This window comes from Wolffia australiana, chromosome 6, assembly GCF_029677425.1.
Source record: "Wolffia australiana isolate 7733 chromosome 6, ASM2967742v1".
NCBI lineage: Eukaryota > Viridiplantae > Streptophyta > Magnoliopsida > Alismatales > Araceae > Wolffia > Wolffia australiana.
In genome coordinates, this window is record NC_135840.1 from 8,803,876 (window position 1) to 8,816,390 (window position 12,515).

Genomic DNA, 12,515 nt, shown 5'->3' on the forward strand with positions numbered 1-12,515 from the left:
CTATTTTTATATTGGGTAATCCTACCGGATCACATCTTAGGTTTGTATTGGTTCTATATCCTTCATATATCATAGATAATTTAGAGAAGTTTTAATCAAAATTCTCTGAATGCTTTCAAATTTCCAATAGTTCTTTGATAAACTCAAATACATCATTGGCATTTTGAGTTTCATCAATAAAAATATACACTTGTGCTCACTTCAGTAAATTTAGCTTGTGATGAGTGATGATCATCTCCACATGGATTGATAATGAATTATTTATTATTCGATAAATGGTATTTAGTGAGATGAGATGAAATACATATAAAAGGATTCTAGGGATGACAAAATGCAAGGTCAGACAATCGTAATTAGTAATCTAATTAAGATGATTATAGTAGATCGTAGTTAGTGATAACTAGATATTAGAAGATCACACAGTATCAATGATGGAGTGACAATAACGAGAAGAATACACGAGAGTGACGTAAACAGTGAGGTGTATAAGTTGAACGATGAGTGAGATGATGATGATACACGGACATATAAATGGTAAGATGTGATTCAAGGGTATACAAACATAATGCGATGGTGGAATGTGACAGCGAAATTGATCTAAGCTAATCATGATGTCGAGAAGAACTAATGTCAACTAAGGATACTGACTGTAGATCCCTATGCTAGTCCAGGATCACGAAAATTTGCAAGTGCAGGTAACCTCCCTGTCTTCTCCGTTGCTTCTCACACACCCAGGACACCAACAACGAGCTTAGTGGATCTCAAGAACTCACTAGCTTTCAATCATCCCACAAGTGTAGGATGCAAGTTTAAGGATAAATTTGTGAATGACACATGCCTCTACTAATGAATTAGAAAGCATGGATGGAAATAGGGGTGATGACAAAGTGACCCTCAAAATGTCAGCTCAATCGGCCTTTTTGGATCATCAGATATCAAGCTTGGAATCTGGAGAAATCTTGACAGTTGATTTTCTCTCTCATCATCCTCAACATTGTCGTCTCATCATTTTCCAATTGGAGGTTAGGATATTCAATTGCCACTCATTAAACCATTGGTAATTTTTTTTGTCTTCCACGATCCACTACTCTGAGAACGCCATGTGTCCTTGTGTCGAAGAAAAAGATTAAAAGTATTTTTTTATAAATCAATCAATGTGTGACTCGGCACATGTCGCGTTTGCACGCGCCACATAAGCATCACTTATGCTTTGAACAATTGACTGTATAACACTTGACCCCTACGTGTAACCCCACAAATGTTGACTATTAATATCACATGTTTAATCATTTCCTTCCTCGATCATTGAATTGCATTTATTATGATTTAAATACCATCTTGTTTTCTATTAGTACACACCAACCTTGAGAATAAAAAAATAAAAGTTTGTCAAACAATGATTAGGCATTATGGCATGAGCATTTGCAATATCATAATGACACCTTTTTGTAATGATTAGCTGTGATTATAATTATAAAAACTCATGATTGGTCACCATTCAATTGAATTGAATGGTGACACATGACAGGCACACTTTTATGACCTTTCTATATTAATTAATATTTAGAAAATGAAACCTCAGTCATAAAAAAAATATATATATCTATTCTGACATAGAAAATCAATATCTCAATGAATTCATAAAATATATCCTTAATATCAAAAATTACTATCTACTATAATCTTAGATTAGAAATTAATATTAATATTAGATTTCAAAACATGAGGATCAAAAATTACAAGACAGTATCATAAATTTCTTGAATGTTTTTAACCCTAAAATAAGTATAAAAATACTGAATTGTGTTTCCTATTTCCAGATCAATTGAAGATACATTTGAGAAAGATATAGGATCCACTTGTGTTTTCACATACAACTTGGTCACTAATAAAGTTAAAATAATAGTCGAGGCATTTAATCTTCTCATTAGTCTCACACTGAGAAAGTACTATTGGAAGAATGTCTGAATCACGATAATTATATTTTACCATTTAAATATGGACATGTTTCTTGGGCTATGAACATCTCAGACAGTTTTTATTTTGACCCCAATAAATTTATTTAATCACTAGTACACATCACATCAATTGGCTTTTGGATCTATATCGATAAATTGTCCAGTTTTTGGAAGAAAAAACAATTTTTAAAAAAATAAATATTTACACCCTCCAACATAATCACAGTAGGTGATATTTTACATGTTTCGTCTTATTATTATCTTCTAGAATTTTATTTATAGAATGAAGATCATAATGAAATTTAGAAACCCAATGTCCATTATTTATATGTTCAAATGTCCAAGGCTTCTCATTATGTAAATATTACAAAATAGTTCCATAAAGATCATTTTCACATTCACTTGATGTAAAATATTTCTCCGTGAAAAAATATCGATATCAATATGACGTCAATTTTAACCACTGGTTCGCATTTTATTTTGAGCCAAATATGAATCTTGTAATAATCCCTAAAACGCTGGATGTAACTTATCTCTTAATGCATCCCTTTTTCATGTGTCTTAATCTCAAATATTTCTTTTTATAACTATGTCATCTTGATTTAGTGTATTTATTCATTTACACGCTCTGTTTCTCTGAAACTGTTTATGTTTCTTGTGCATTCAACTTAAAAATTATGCATACTAAAAATATTTCTTTAACACATTTTTCTCATTATTGACTGGCAATCGAGTGATTAATCAATCTCAAGTGTATCTGAGTCCAATATAAATTGGGTGACCATTTTCCAATAATTATATTATTGATACATCATCATCCATAATTTGTATGTATTCCCAAAAATAATTATCGACTAAGAAAGTTTATAGTTGAAGCATTTCTTTATTTGTAGAAGTTCTCATAGTTAGCATATTATTCATCAAGTAGATTCTGTTGTACTTTTATGAACCAAAACTATCAGTATATTTGAAAAGTGAGGTGTGTTTGTGATGGAATCATGTGTCTGTTAAGACACTCTCACATTCCACGCATTTTTTCAGAATTACTAATTGAAAAAATATTCAATATAACTCATGTATGATGAGTATAATAAAGTCCAAGTAAATGAGAAATTATGAGTTGTTTACAAAGAATACATACTACAATGGTTACTCACCTTCAATGAGATATCTTAAACAGTCAGATTCATATAATTTAAGGGGAAGACAAAAAAAAACCCAGATAAAATAACACTACTGAATTGTACTCTTATGATGACAATTATTGATCCCATAACTCTTTGTGTAGAGATGCCAGAAAGAGATAGCAGGTGCTCTTTAGGGAACTCATTCACCGCATTGTTTAAAAGAATTCCTTCATGACATTATGCCTGACTATCATCTAACTTGATTCATTTCATCGTTGTGTGAGTAGTCCTTAGATCTAAGACTCTGAAGACATCTTTTGGATGTACAATAGTGTTTCGACTACGCCCTATGACAGTTTGGAATTCTGTCCATCCACAAGATATATGTTGGGTTCTAAGGCCCTTGTTGAAATGAAAGATAAATGGTTTTTTAAGTGGAAGACTCTGAATGGATCAGATCATATCACCTTCGTGCATCAACATGATTCCCAGCACATTGAATCTCATCCATCTTGACAAGCCCCATTATCACTTCATAACCATTGGTATGTCATTCCCTTCGTATCTTGAAGGGGCAGAAGCTAATGGGAGAAGTGAGAAGAAGGGTTGGAATCTGAATAATTCTGGACTTGGTGGATTTTATTTTATTTTATTCTGGGCCCCTTTAAGTTTTTAATTAAAACCCCTAAAGTAGTATGACTGATGGACCAAGCAGTCCCACTCCATCAAAGACGATGCCGTAGCCTACACAGTCATCATTGACAGCAGCCGGTTTGAGCCCATCCTGACTGGCACACCAAGGCGAAGGTGTAGACACGCCCATGCTCGTAAGTTTAAACATGTTTCGGGTCAATCCACCCAGAAGGCCCTTCCTTTTGACCCCCTTTTTCTATTTTCGTCTGTGTTTTTTTTCCTTATGTTTTTGGGTTTTTAAGTGGGCCCCTATGTCTAATGGGCCCCCCTTGTTGGACCTCTTTCAAGGGGCCAATTAACATCAACAAGGGGGCGCCCAATCAACTTGGTCAAAGTCAAAGTTTTGTTTTGAAAAGAGGGACCCACCACTCCACGTTCGTGAGAGAGTGAGAGAGAGAGAGAGAGAGAGAGAAAGGAGAAGCAAGAGAGGAGAGGAGAAGGGGTGTTTGCTTTCACCGGATGGCCGCCAACCTCTGCCCATTGCCACCGCCGTCCATCGCCCGTTGCCACTAGGCGATCCGTCGACCGTGGCTCAGGTCTCTGTGTGCCCGCGTCCACCGCCAAACCGCCGCATTCCAGCCATGAATTTTCGTGTGCCCGCCGCCAACGCCCGCCGTGCCGCTGCGACGCCTGTCGCACCACCGCCAACGTTCAGCAGCCCACCGCCGATGCCCACTGCATTGTCACCGCTATCGCCGACGCCCGCTGCACTGCCGCCTGCCATGCAGCCGCCGCTGCGAACGCCCGTCGCGCCACTGCCAGCAGTGCAGCCACCACCGCCGGACGCAGCAGCTCGCGCCGTCGCCGCACCGTCGGTCGCGCCGCCTGGATGCTGCCATCGCTCTGTCATTGTGTCAGCGCTTGCGCCGTCGCTGCGCCATCACTGCGCTGCCTCGTGCACTGCCGCGCCTCCACCACCATCGTGTTATTGTCGTCACGCCACTACTTGCGATGCCAACACATTGCCTGTGTTGTCACACTGCCCGTGTTGTCACTCGTGACGTCGTTGCCACCGCCCGCGCCATTTCTCTACAGCCCGCACCGCCACCCGCATCACTGTGCACGAAGCTGCCGTCGCCACTAGCGTTGTCGCTACCACTCGGGCTGCCGCCCGTGACGTCTCTTCGCAGCCCGCCTGCGTCGCCGCTGAGCCGCCACCGTCGCCGCACCTGCATCTATGCCTTGTCTCCTCTACTCTTGTGTCACGACTCCTGAGCCACGTCACGCCACAAGTCGATCGACGTAGTGCCTATCTTTGGCACAGCTCCACTGAATCCTTCGAGAGGATCTACCGAGCGTCTTCCCTAGGTACTGGCCGAGCCTGTCTGTTACGTGGGAGCACCCACGGACTCAATCCGTTAAGCATCGTAGACACCATTGTCGCTCTGACGAGGGTCAGGAGGTCACCGCCACCGCCATCGATCGCCCGGCCCGAAGCCCAGAGCTTGGCGAACCCCACGAGTCGGGGCCTGCACGTACATTCTCCTAGGAGTCTTTGCATCACGCAGTCGCACCTCCGTAGGTCCATACACGACGGAAAATGTCTTTGACGATGTCAACTATCAAACCGGTATCTGAGCCTCATCTTGGTACCCTCGTGACGACGTCCTGCATCATTTTGGTATCATAGTATCATCTCAATACCCGACTGGACGACGTTCTCAACGACATCTGGCATCATCTTGGTATCAGAGCATCATCTTAATACCCGACCGGACAACGTCCTCGACGACGTCTGGCATCAATATCTTTTGCCGTCCAAAAGACCATTTGTGTGTGAACCTCGAGTCCCATGTATCATTATATTTAACTACTGTAATGGACCAACAGCCTTTATCGAACTTTCAAATTAATTATCTATAATATCATATTGATTAATTAACCACATATTGATTTTAGTCAATTGATTTGTTGAGTTTCAGGATCGTGGGGTACCAAGCTACACCTCCTACTCTAGAACAGAAAAAGGAGTGATCTTTGTTTTATGATCTCATCATAATTCACTAAGTCAGATAATGTATTCATGGACTTTATTATACTCATCACACATGCAATATAGTAAACTACATTGTATCGGTAAACATTGAACAACACATAGTAAGTATGATTGGCTTGCTTGGCCATATACATTACCATCGATGTCTTTGGTATCTCAAGTCCAAGGACCACTTTGAAAACTATGATAGAGACTAGCCTTGTTAGGAATTGATGTAAACCCATCCAAAGATTCATATGAAATAGTTCAATTAACTTTTTCCTTAAAGAGCATCCACTATCTCTCCTTAATGTCTCCACATAAACACTTACAAGATTTACCATCTTCATCATATGAGAAATATTAGATTATTATGCCGAGATATTATGATATATGTTGGGTTCTAGAGGCCTAGATCTGGATGAACAGAACAAAACGATGCGCAGCGGAAGACTTTTTGCGAATCGAACGGCATCAACAAAAATATTAAAACAATGTACCTTTGCACAAATCTCATTCGTGATTTCTTCGATCCCCGAGCCAGACGAGTCGAGCTGCTCAAGTGTGCAGCCTCTAGACGTATCCACGCGGCCCTCGGCATGTCGGATCTCCTCCTTCTCGTTGACGAGCCCCGTTCTTTCTCCATCGGTGTCGTTACGTCGTCCCGATCACATCAGGGATGGAGAGGGGGTGTGGGGAGAGTGGAGAAGAAGGGAAAGGCCCCTGAACAATTCTGGCCTAGGTGAATTTCGTTCAGGGCCTTCCCCTATTTATACTAAGTGGGTATTTTTCATAAAAACCGCCAAAACTTAAGTATATCTTCCAACGTCCAAAAGACCATTTGCGTGTGACCCTCTAGGCCCATGTATCAGTCTAGTTAACGACTCCAGCGGCCAAATAACCTTTATTGGCATTCCAAATTAATTAACTATATCATCATATAGATTAATTAATGTCGGATCGATTTAACCCAATCGATAGGTCGAGACTCCGACACGTGGGGTGCCAAGCTACACCTCGTGTCCTAGAAGATACAAAGAAGTGTGTATCGACTCACTCATGGAACCTGTTCGTCATCGGTTACCGTGTACGTATAATCCCTCATCCACTTGACGCTCCTTAGACGACTTAGGGTATGGTCAACTGTCAAACCCTAATCGGTCATCCGAGTTAGTACTGATGCATTTGGAAATCATCGGAGAACTCTTCTCCGGTATTTCACTGTCTTGGCCAAGGACTTAGTTGTATCGTCTTCCTTAAGCTGTCACCTCTTATACCGAGGGTGGACGATCCCATCTTGACCACTCAATCGTCTTCGTGTACTTCTTGATGCACCCGAACTAAGACCGTTTAGAATCCTATGATTACAGACTCGTTGGCCATAGCCAAAGTACAACCGTCCGTCCACAAGACGTCTTTGGTGTCTCAGGTCTAAGGACCACTTACACAACCGTGACGTGAATCAACCTGATTGACAGTTCGGTATAATACCATTCAGGGATTCGTACGGATCAATTCAGTGAACTCTTTCCACCAAAGAGCACCCACTATCTATCCTTAGTGTCGCCACACTAATGGCTACGGTACCAGCCATACTCATCATATGAGTGAGGCTAGATAGTGCTATTCTATCCGGATACTTCAATGTCCTTCTTGTGTATCCTTCGAATAGGAATGTTTAGAACACATGCTTAAAGACTAGTGATCTCTGCATTATGATCTCATCATAATTCACCAAGTCCGATCATGTATTCATGGACTTCATTATACGCATCACACGTGCACTATCATGAATATGTTCTATTAATGAATATGGAACGGGATGTGGAATGTGTGATTGGCTTGCCGGCCACATATATTTCCATCAACATCCTCATATATTTTATACATGGGAATATTTATGATTCATCTTCAAAGATGAGTAATCATCTTTGCACATTTTCTTGGACTTTAATATATACATCACACATTCATAATAATAAATATAATTTGTATTGAGAAATTCTCAACAAGTGTGGAATGTGTGATTCACTTGCATGCCATATATAATTCCATCAAGAAAAATGATAGTGTATTTCTTACTCTTAATAGGGGCTTTTCATGAGCTTTGGGCTAACTAGAGCTCATTTTGTGATGGATCATGCCATCTTCATTCATTCAGTCCATAAATACATCATCTAGTCAGTTTCAGTTTATGATGTTCTAGACATATATATGTTAACTTTTTCAGTTTTATGACTCCATTGTGGTCAAGTTTTTGGAAATGAAAAGTGAAGAATGCTGACATGTTCATCGCTATCCTTAATGAACTCTTAAGTTTGATTGGCCTAGGCGACTATGTCATGGCTGAATAAATTGAAGTCTATTTTTTCACTTGCTAATGAGTTGAGAGTATCGATGCTGGTATTTAACTTAAAAATATTTTTCACTTGCTTTCATTGACATCTTGTTAACTTTAGTTGTCAAAATTAATTGGGAATAAGGTGAATAATGTGGCCCAATATTCAATAAGACTGTTCAGAACTGTTTAACCCCTTTTTCCTCAATGGAAAACAACATCTACATCTTTTATCTTAGAGTGTTTTTTTCTGGTTTTTTCGTTCACAAATATGCAAGCATTACTTGTGAACTTGTCATTATAATATTGCATGAGTTTAATTGCAAACGATAGCCAAACTTTATTTATCTAACAAACATGAATGAGTGTGAACTTGTGGTCCATCTCATCCATTATTAAATGTCAGTGGTACCTTGGCACTCATCTTTGAGAAAAAAGATCATCCATTATTAACTGTTCAAACACAATAAGCTGGCATTCATCTTTGAATAGCACTACTGGTATTTTAATTTCAAAATTATGAGTAAGGTAAGAAATGAAATGTGTAGCACTACTCTATCTGGCATATGTTCATGGGGATGCTTCAAATTATGAACTATCAAGACATCAAAATATGGAAAATAATTAATATGCTAGGTATCTGGTCTGATCATTATCTAGCGCTAGAGAAGCAAAAAACAAGAGAGATCAAGCTCACGAACACCAAAATTGAAAGCTACCCAATAATCAAAGATCAAAGAAAATCGAACCGCTGCGGCTGCTAGACCAGCATGAAAAATCTCCACCGTCTTCGTCCCTCACAACTTATGCTGCGGTTTTCTTCTCCAGGAGAGATTCAATCAGATCAGCTGCGTCCTGGACGGTGGCGATGTTCTGAGATCCCTCTTCCTCAACGGTGATCCCGAACTCCTCCTCAAGCCCCATGACGATCTCAACCTACAAGAATGCAAGGTAATTTCAGATGAATGGGGACAAGTGTTTTCGGATGACTTCGTCGTCGTCGTCCCTCGTTGTCATCGTCTCTCGTCATCTGAGCGAGATTAACAGAAGTGTTTGCAGTCACTGATGACAGTGATGAGAGGGTGATGATATGAGATGATCATCATCTTCCTCGTCTTATGCCCTCGACATGATGATGATGATGACAGCAAGAGGATGGTGATGAGAGGGTGATGTTATGAGATGATCATCATCTTCCTCGTCTTATGCCCTTGATATGATGATGATGATAATGACAGCAAGAGGATGGTGGTGAGAGGGGGACGTTATGAGATGATCATCATCTTCCTTGTCTTATGCCCTCGATATGATGATGATGATGACAGCAAGAGGATGTTGATGAGAGGGTGATGATATGAGATGATCATCATCTTCCTCGTCTTATGCCCTTGATATGATGATGATGACAATGAGAGGATGGTGATGATATGAGCGGGTGATGATATGAGATGAGTATCAACCTACTCTTGTGTCCTTGACATGAGGACGATGACAAGAGGACGGTGATGAGAGGGCGATAACATGAGATTACCATCATCTTCCCAATCTTTAGTCCCAAGCATGATGATGAGATGATGGTGATGAGAGACAGATGAAATGAGATGAGTATCAACTTCCACACCTTTTGTCCTCCACATGATGACAACGACGATGAGGAGATGATGGTGATGAGAGGCAGATGATATGAGATAAATATCGTCTTCCCCATCTTTTGTCCTCAACATGATGATGATGACGACGATGACAATGAAGAGATGATGGTGAGAGGCAGATGATATGAGATGAGTATCAACTTCCCCATCTTCTGTCCTTGACATGGCAACGACAACGAGACAATCATCATCATCATCCCTTACTAAACCTTGCTCAGCTGACAAGAAACAACGACAAAGATGGGAGATGACAACAATGATGATGGGTTTTGGATGACGATGATGATTTTCATCACAACCCTCAAACAAGAGAAGATGACGATGATGTTTATCATCATCATCCTTCATGCAAACAAGAGAAGATGACGATGATGTTTGCCATCATCATCCTTCATGCAAACAAGAGAAGATGACGATGATGTTTATCATCATCATCCTTCATGCAAACAAGAGAAGATGACGATGATGTTTGCCATCATCATCCTTCATGCAAACAAGAGAAGATGACGATGATGTTTATCATCATCATACTTCATGCAAACAAGAGAAGATGACGATGATGTTTATCATCATCATATTTCATGCAAACAAGAAAAGATCACGATGATAAAATCGTCATCTTCAATCAAAATAACACGGATAACTGCGAAAACGAGTTCAAGTTGAAATTCTTACAGTGTCCAGAGAATCGGCGCCCAGGTCGGAGAACGTTGATTCTGCGGTGAGGGGCTTCGAGTCGTCCAGCGCGAGTTGCTTCTTGACAACACCCATCACCTTAGTCACAGTTTCAGGCTTCGCCTGCAAAGATTTATCAATCCGATCAATATTGATACAAGATTAGAACGAATTAGCAAACAGTCATCGATAATAAACGAACCTTGCAACAGATACTGAGGCGCGGTGCCCTCACAGCGCCAAACGACCTCTTGGAGACGCCAAAAGAAACAAGATTCACGCTCGAGAGCCGTCCAGGCACCTGAAATCTTCCATTAATTATGCGGGAGAGCATAAACATTCAAAAAAATTAAACGATGCGAGCAACTTCGAATCAGCAGATGGCCCTGCATATAAGCAGAATGCGATTCAAACCGTCGAGTAGACCCGCGCAGTAGAAAACCTAGTGATCGTTCGGGAAAATGTCTGCTAACTTGGCAGGAACCCTAACCGAACAGAAGTTCAGTGAAAATATAGAAGAAAACGAATCTCAAAAACAAATAAACCTCCAAAAGTCGGAACAGAAACAGAAAACTCAGCTATCGGAACTCTGTTCCTCAGATCTGCACACGAGACACAACAAAAACCTCGCAATCGGCGAAAACAACGAGAACAAGCGGAGAAACCGATACAGATCTGATTCAAGAGCTGTGGAATGCGAGAAAAAACCAGACCTGAACTCTCTGAGGCGCGGGGGAGCAGATTCTTGCGACATTGGCGAAGGCGGACGCCATCTCTGAAGCTCGAAAGAGGAAGTAGAGCGAGGAGGAGATCGAGCAGCAGAGGAGAAGTTCTTGCAGATAGACAGACGGAGAACACGAAGAAGTGATAAGGGCGCAGAGGGATGAAATGGACGGCTGATCTTGCCCGATCGTTTCCTACGGGGCACTCTGTCCGTCCGATCACTGCGATGACTCCTGCTTCGCTCCCATTGGCTGGGAATGGATACAGTCAGCTCCCGAAATTCCAGCTCATTTTTTTGAAATAAAAAACCCCTGATTTTTCTCAGCCCTCCGCTTTCTTCGGTGGGCCCCGCTGGCTGATCCAATCGGACGGCTAAAAGCCTGTCAGAACCGCAAAATCCGACTTCTTAATAAAATTTTAATATTACTTAATATTAAAACTTTTTCAATGGCGTTTGTCTCATTCTATCTTTATAGATAATAATTTCTAAAAAAGTATTATGATAAATGTTGAAGAATTCGGCTGCTTGTTTGTGACATGCATTTTACTTTTAATTTATTTATTAGGATATAATGGATTTTCTGTACCGTCCTAGAGCTGAAGTTCATTCGATGACAGGCGGGCTTGAGTGACGACCCTGCAAACGCCCCATGGGGACAAGAACCATATCCTGGCACCCAAATCGTACTCAGTTACATGCCGATATATGACTGTTGTTTGCATTTCCTTTCTGTTGTGGGCGTGGATGAGTGGGGTTTGTGCATAAATTGGGATGTTTACACTCGCTACGCTCTTGCAGACTCCATCGAACACTAAGCTTCTAAGTGCATAAAATCTTCATAGGGTGTATAAAAGAATTAAAAATCTCTTGGCTTCTTATTGAGTGTAATTAGATGTCCTTAGTTTCTAAAAAAATCAAGTAAAGATTTTTAATATTTTGGATTTTTGTGACATGCATTCTAATTTTAATTTATTTATTGATATATGATGGATTCCCCTTATTTTGTAAGAGATCAAATTCATTTAATGATAGGTGAGCTCAAACGATAAGCACTAATGCATACTTAATAACTAGCTGATCTATAAATGTTATAAGCATTTCCTCTCTAATGTGGGCACGAAGGAAGGCCCTGCATACTTCTACGGCTTGCACCACTGCAGACACAAATGAGGACCGGCTCCACTAACCAAAGCATACTCAGTAACTGACTGAACTATGATTTATCACAGGCATTTCTTTTTTTTAGTGGGCTCGTATGACAGCCCTACATACTTCTCCTACATGTCTCGATGCCTGTGCGAATGAGGACCAGCTCCTGGCATCCAAAGCATACTCATAGTTTTGGTTCCTTTGGGATGTGGACGATGGACGGG

The 12,515-nt window shown here is 40.6% G+C and overlaps 1 protein-coding gene across 1 annotated transcript; it reads right to left on the bottom strand.

The window, feature by feature from the left end:
* Nucleotides 1-8,703: 8,703 nt before the first annotated feature.
* On the bottom strand, nt 8,704-11,289 carry LOC144704382 (acyl carrier protein 1, chloroplastic-like). Its single transcript, XM_078576796.1, has 4 exons — nt 11,132-11,289; nt 10,621-10,719; nt 10,419-10,541; nt 8,704-9,027 (listed from the first exon to the last, which is right to left on the bottom strand). The coding sequence occupies exons 1-4, from the start codon at nt 11,189-11,191 to the stop codon at nt 8,896-8,898; spliced, it is 414 nt and encodes a 137-aa protein (XP_078432922.1). The 5' UTR covers nt 11,192-11,289; the 3' UTR covers nt 8,704-8,895.
* Between the last annotated feature and the right edge of the window lie 1,226 nt (nt 11,290-12,515).

Excerpts from the sequence above, each read along its gene's own strand:
- LOC144704382 (XM_078576796.1), bottom strand. The coding sequence starts at position 11,191 with ATGGCGTCCGCCTTCGCCAATGTCGCAAGAATCTGCTCCCCCGCGCCT. Across the intron at positions 10,720-11,131 it reads CCGCGCCTCAGAGAGTTCAG|GTGCCTGGACGGCTCTCGAG; the intron begins GTCTGGTTTTTT and ends GGAAGATTTCAG. Across the intron at positions 9,028-10,418 it reads GCGCCGATTCTCTGGACACT|GTTGAGATCGTCATGGGGCT; the intron begins GTAAGAATTTCA and ends GCATTCTTGTAG.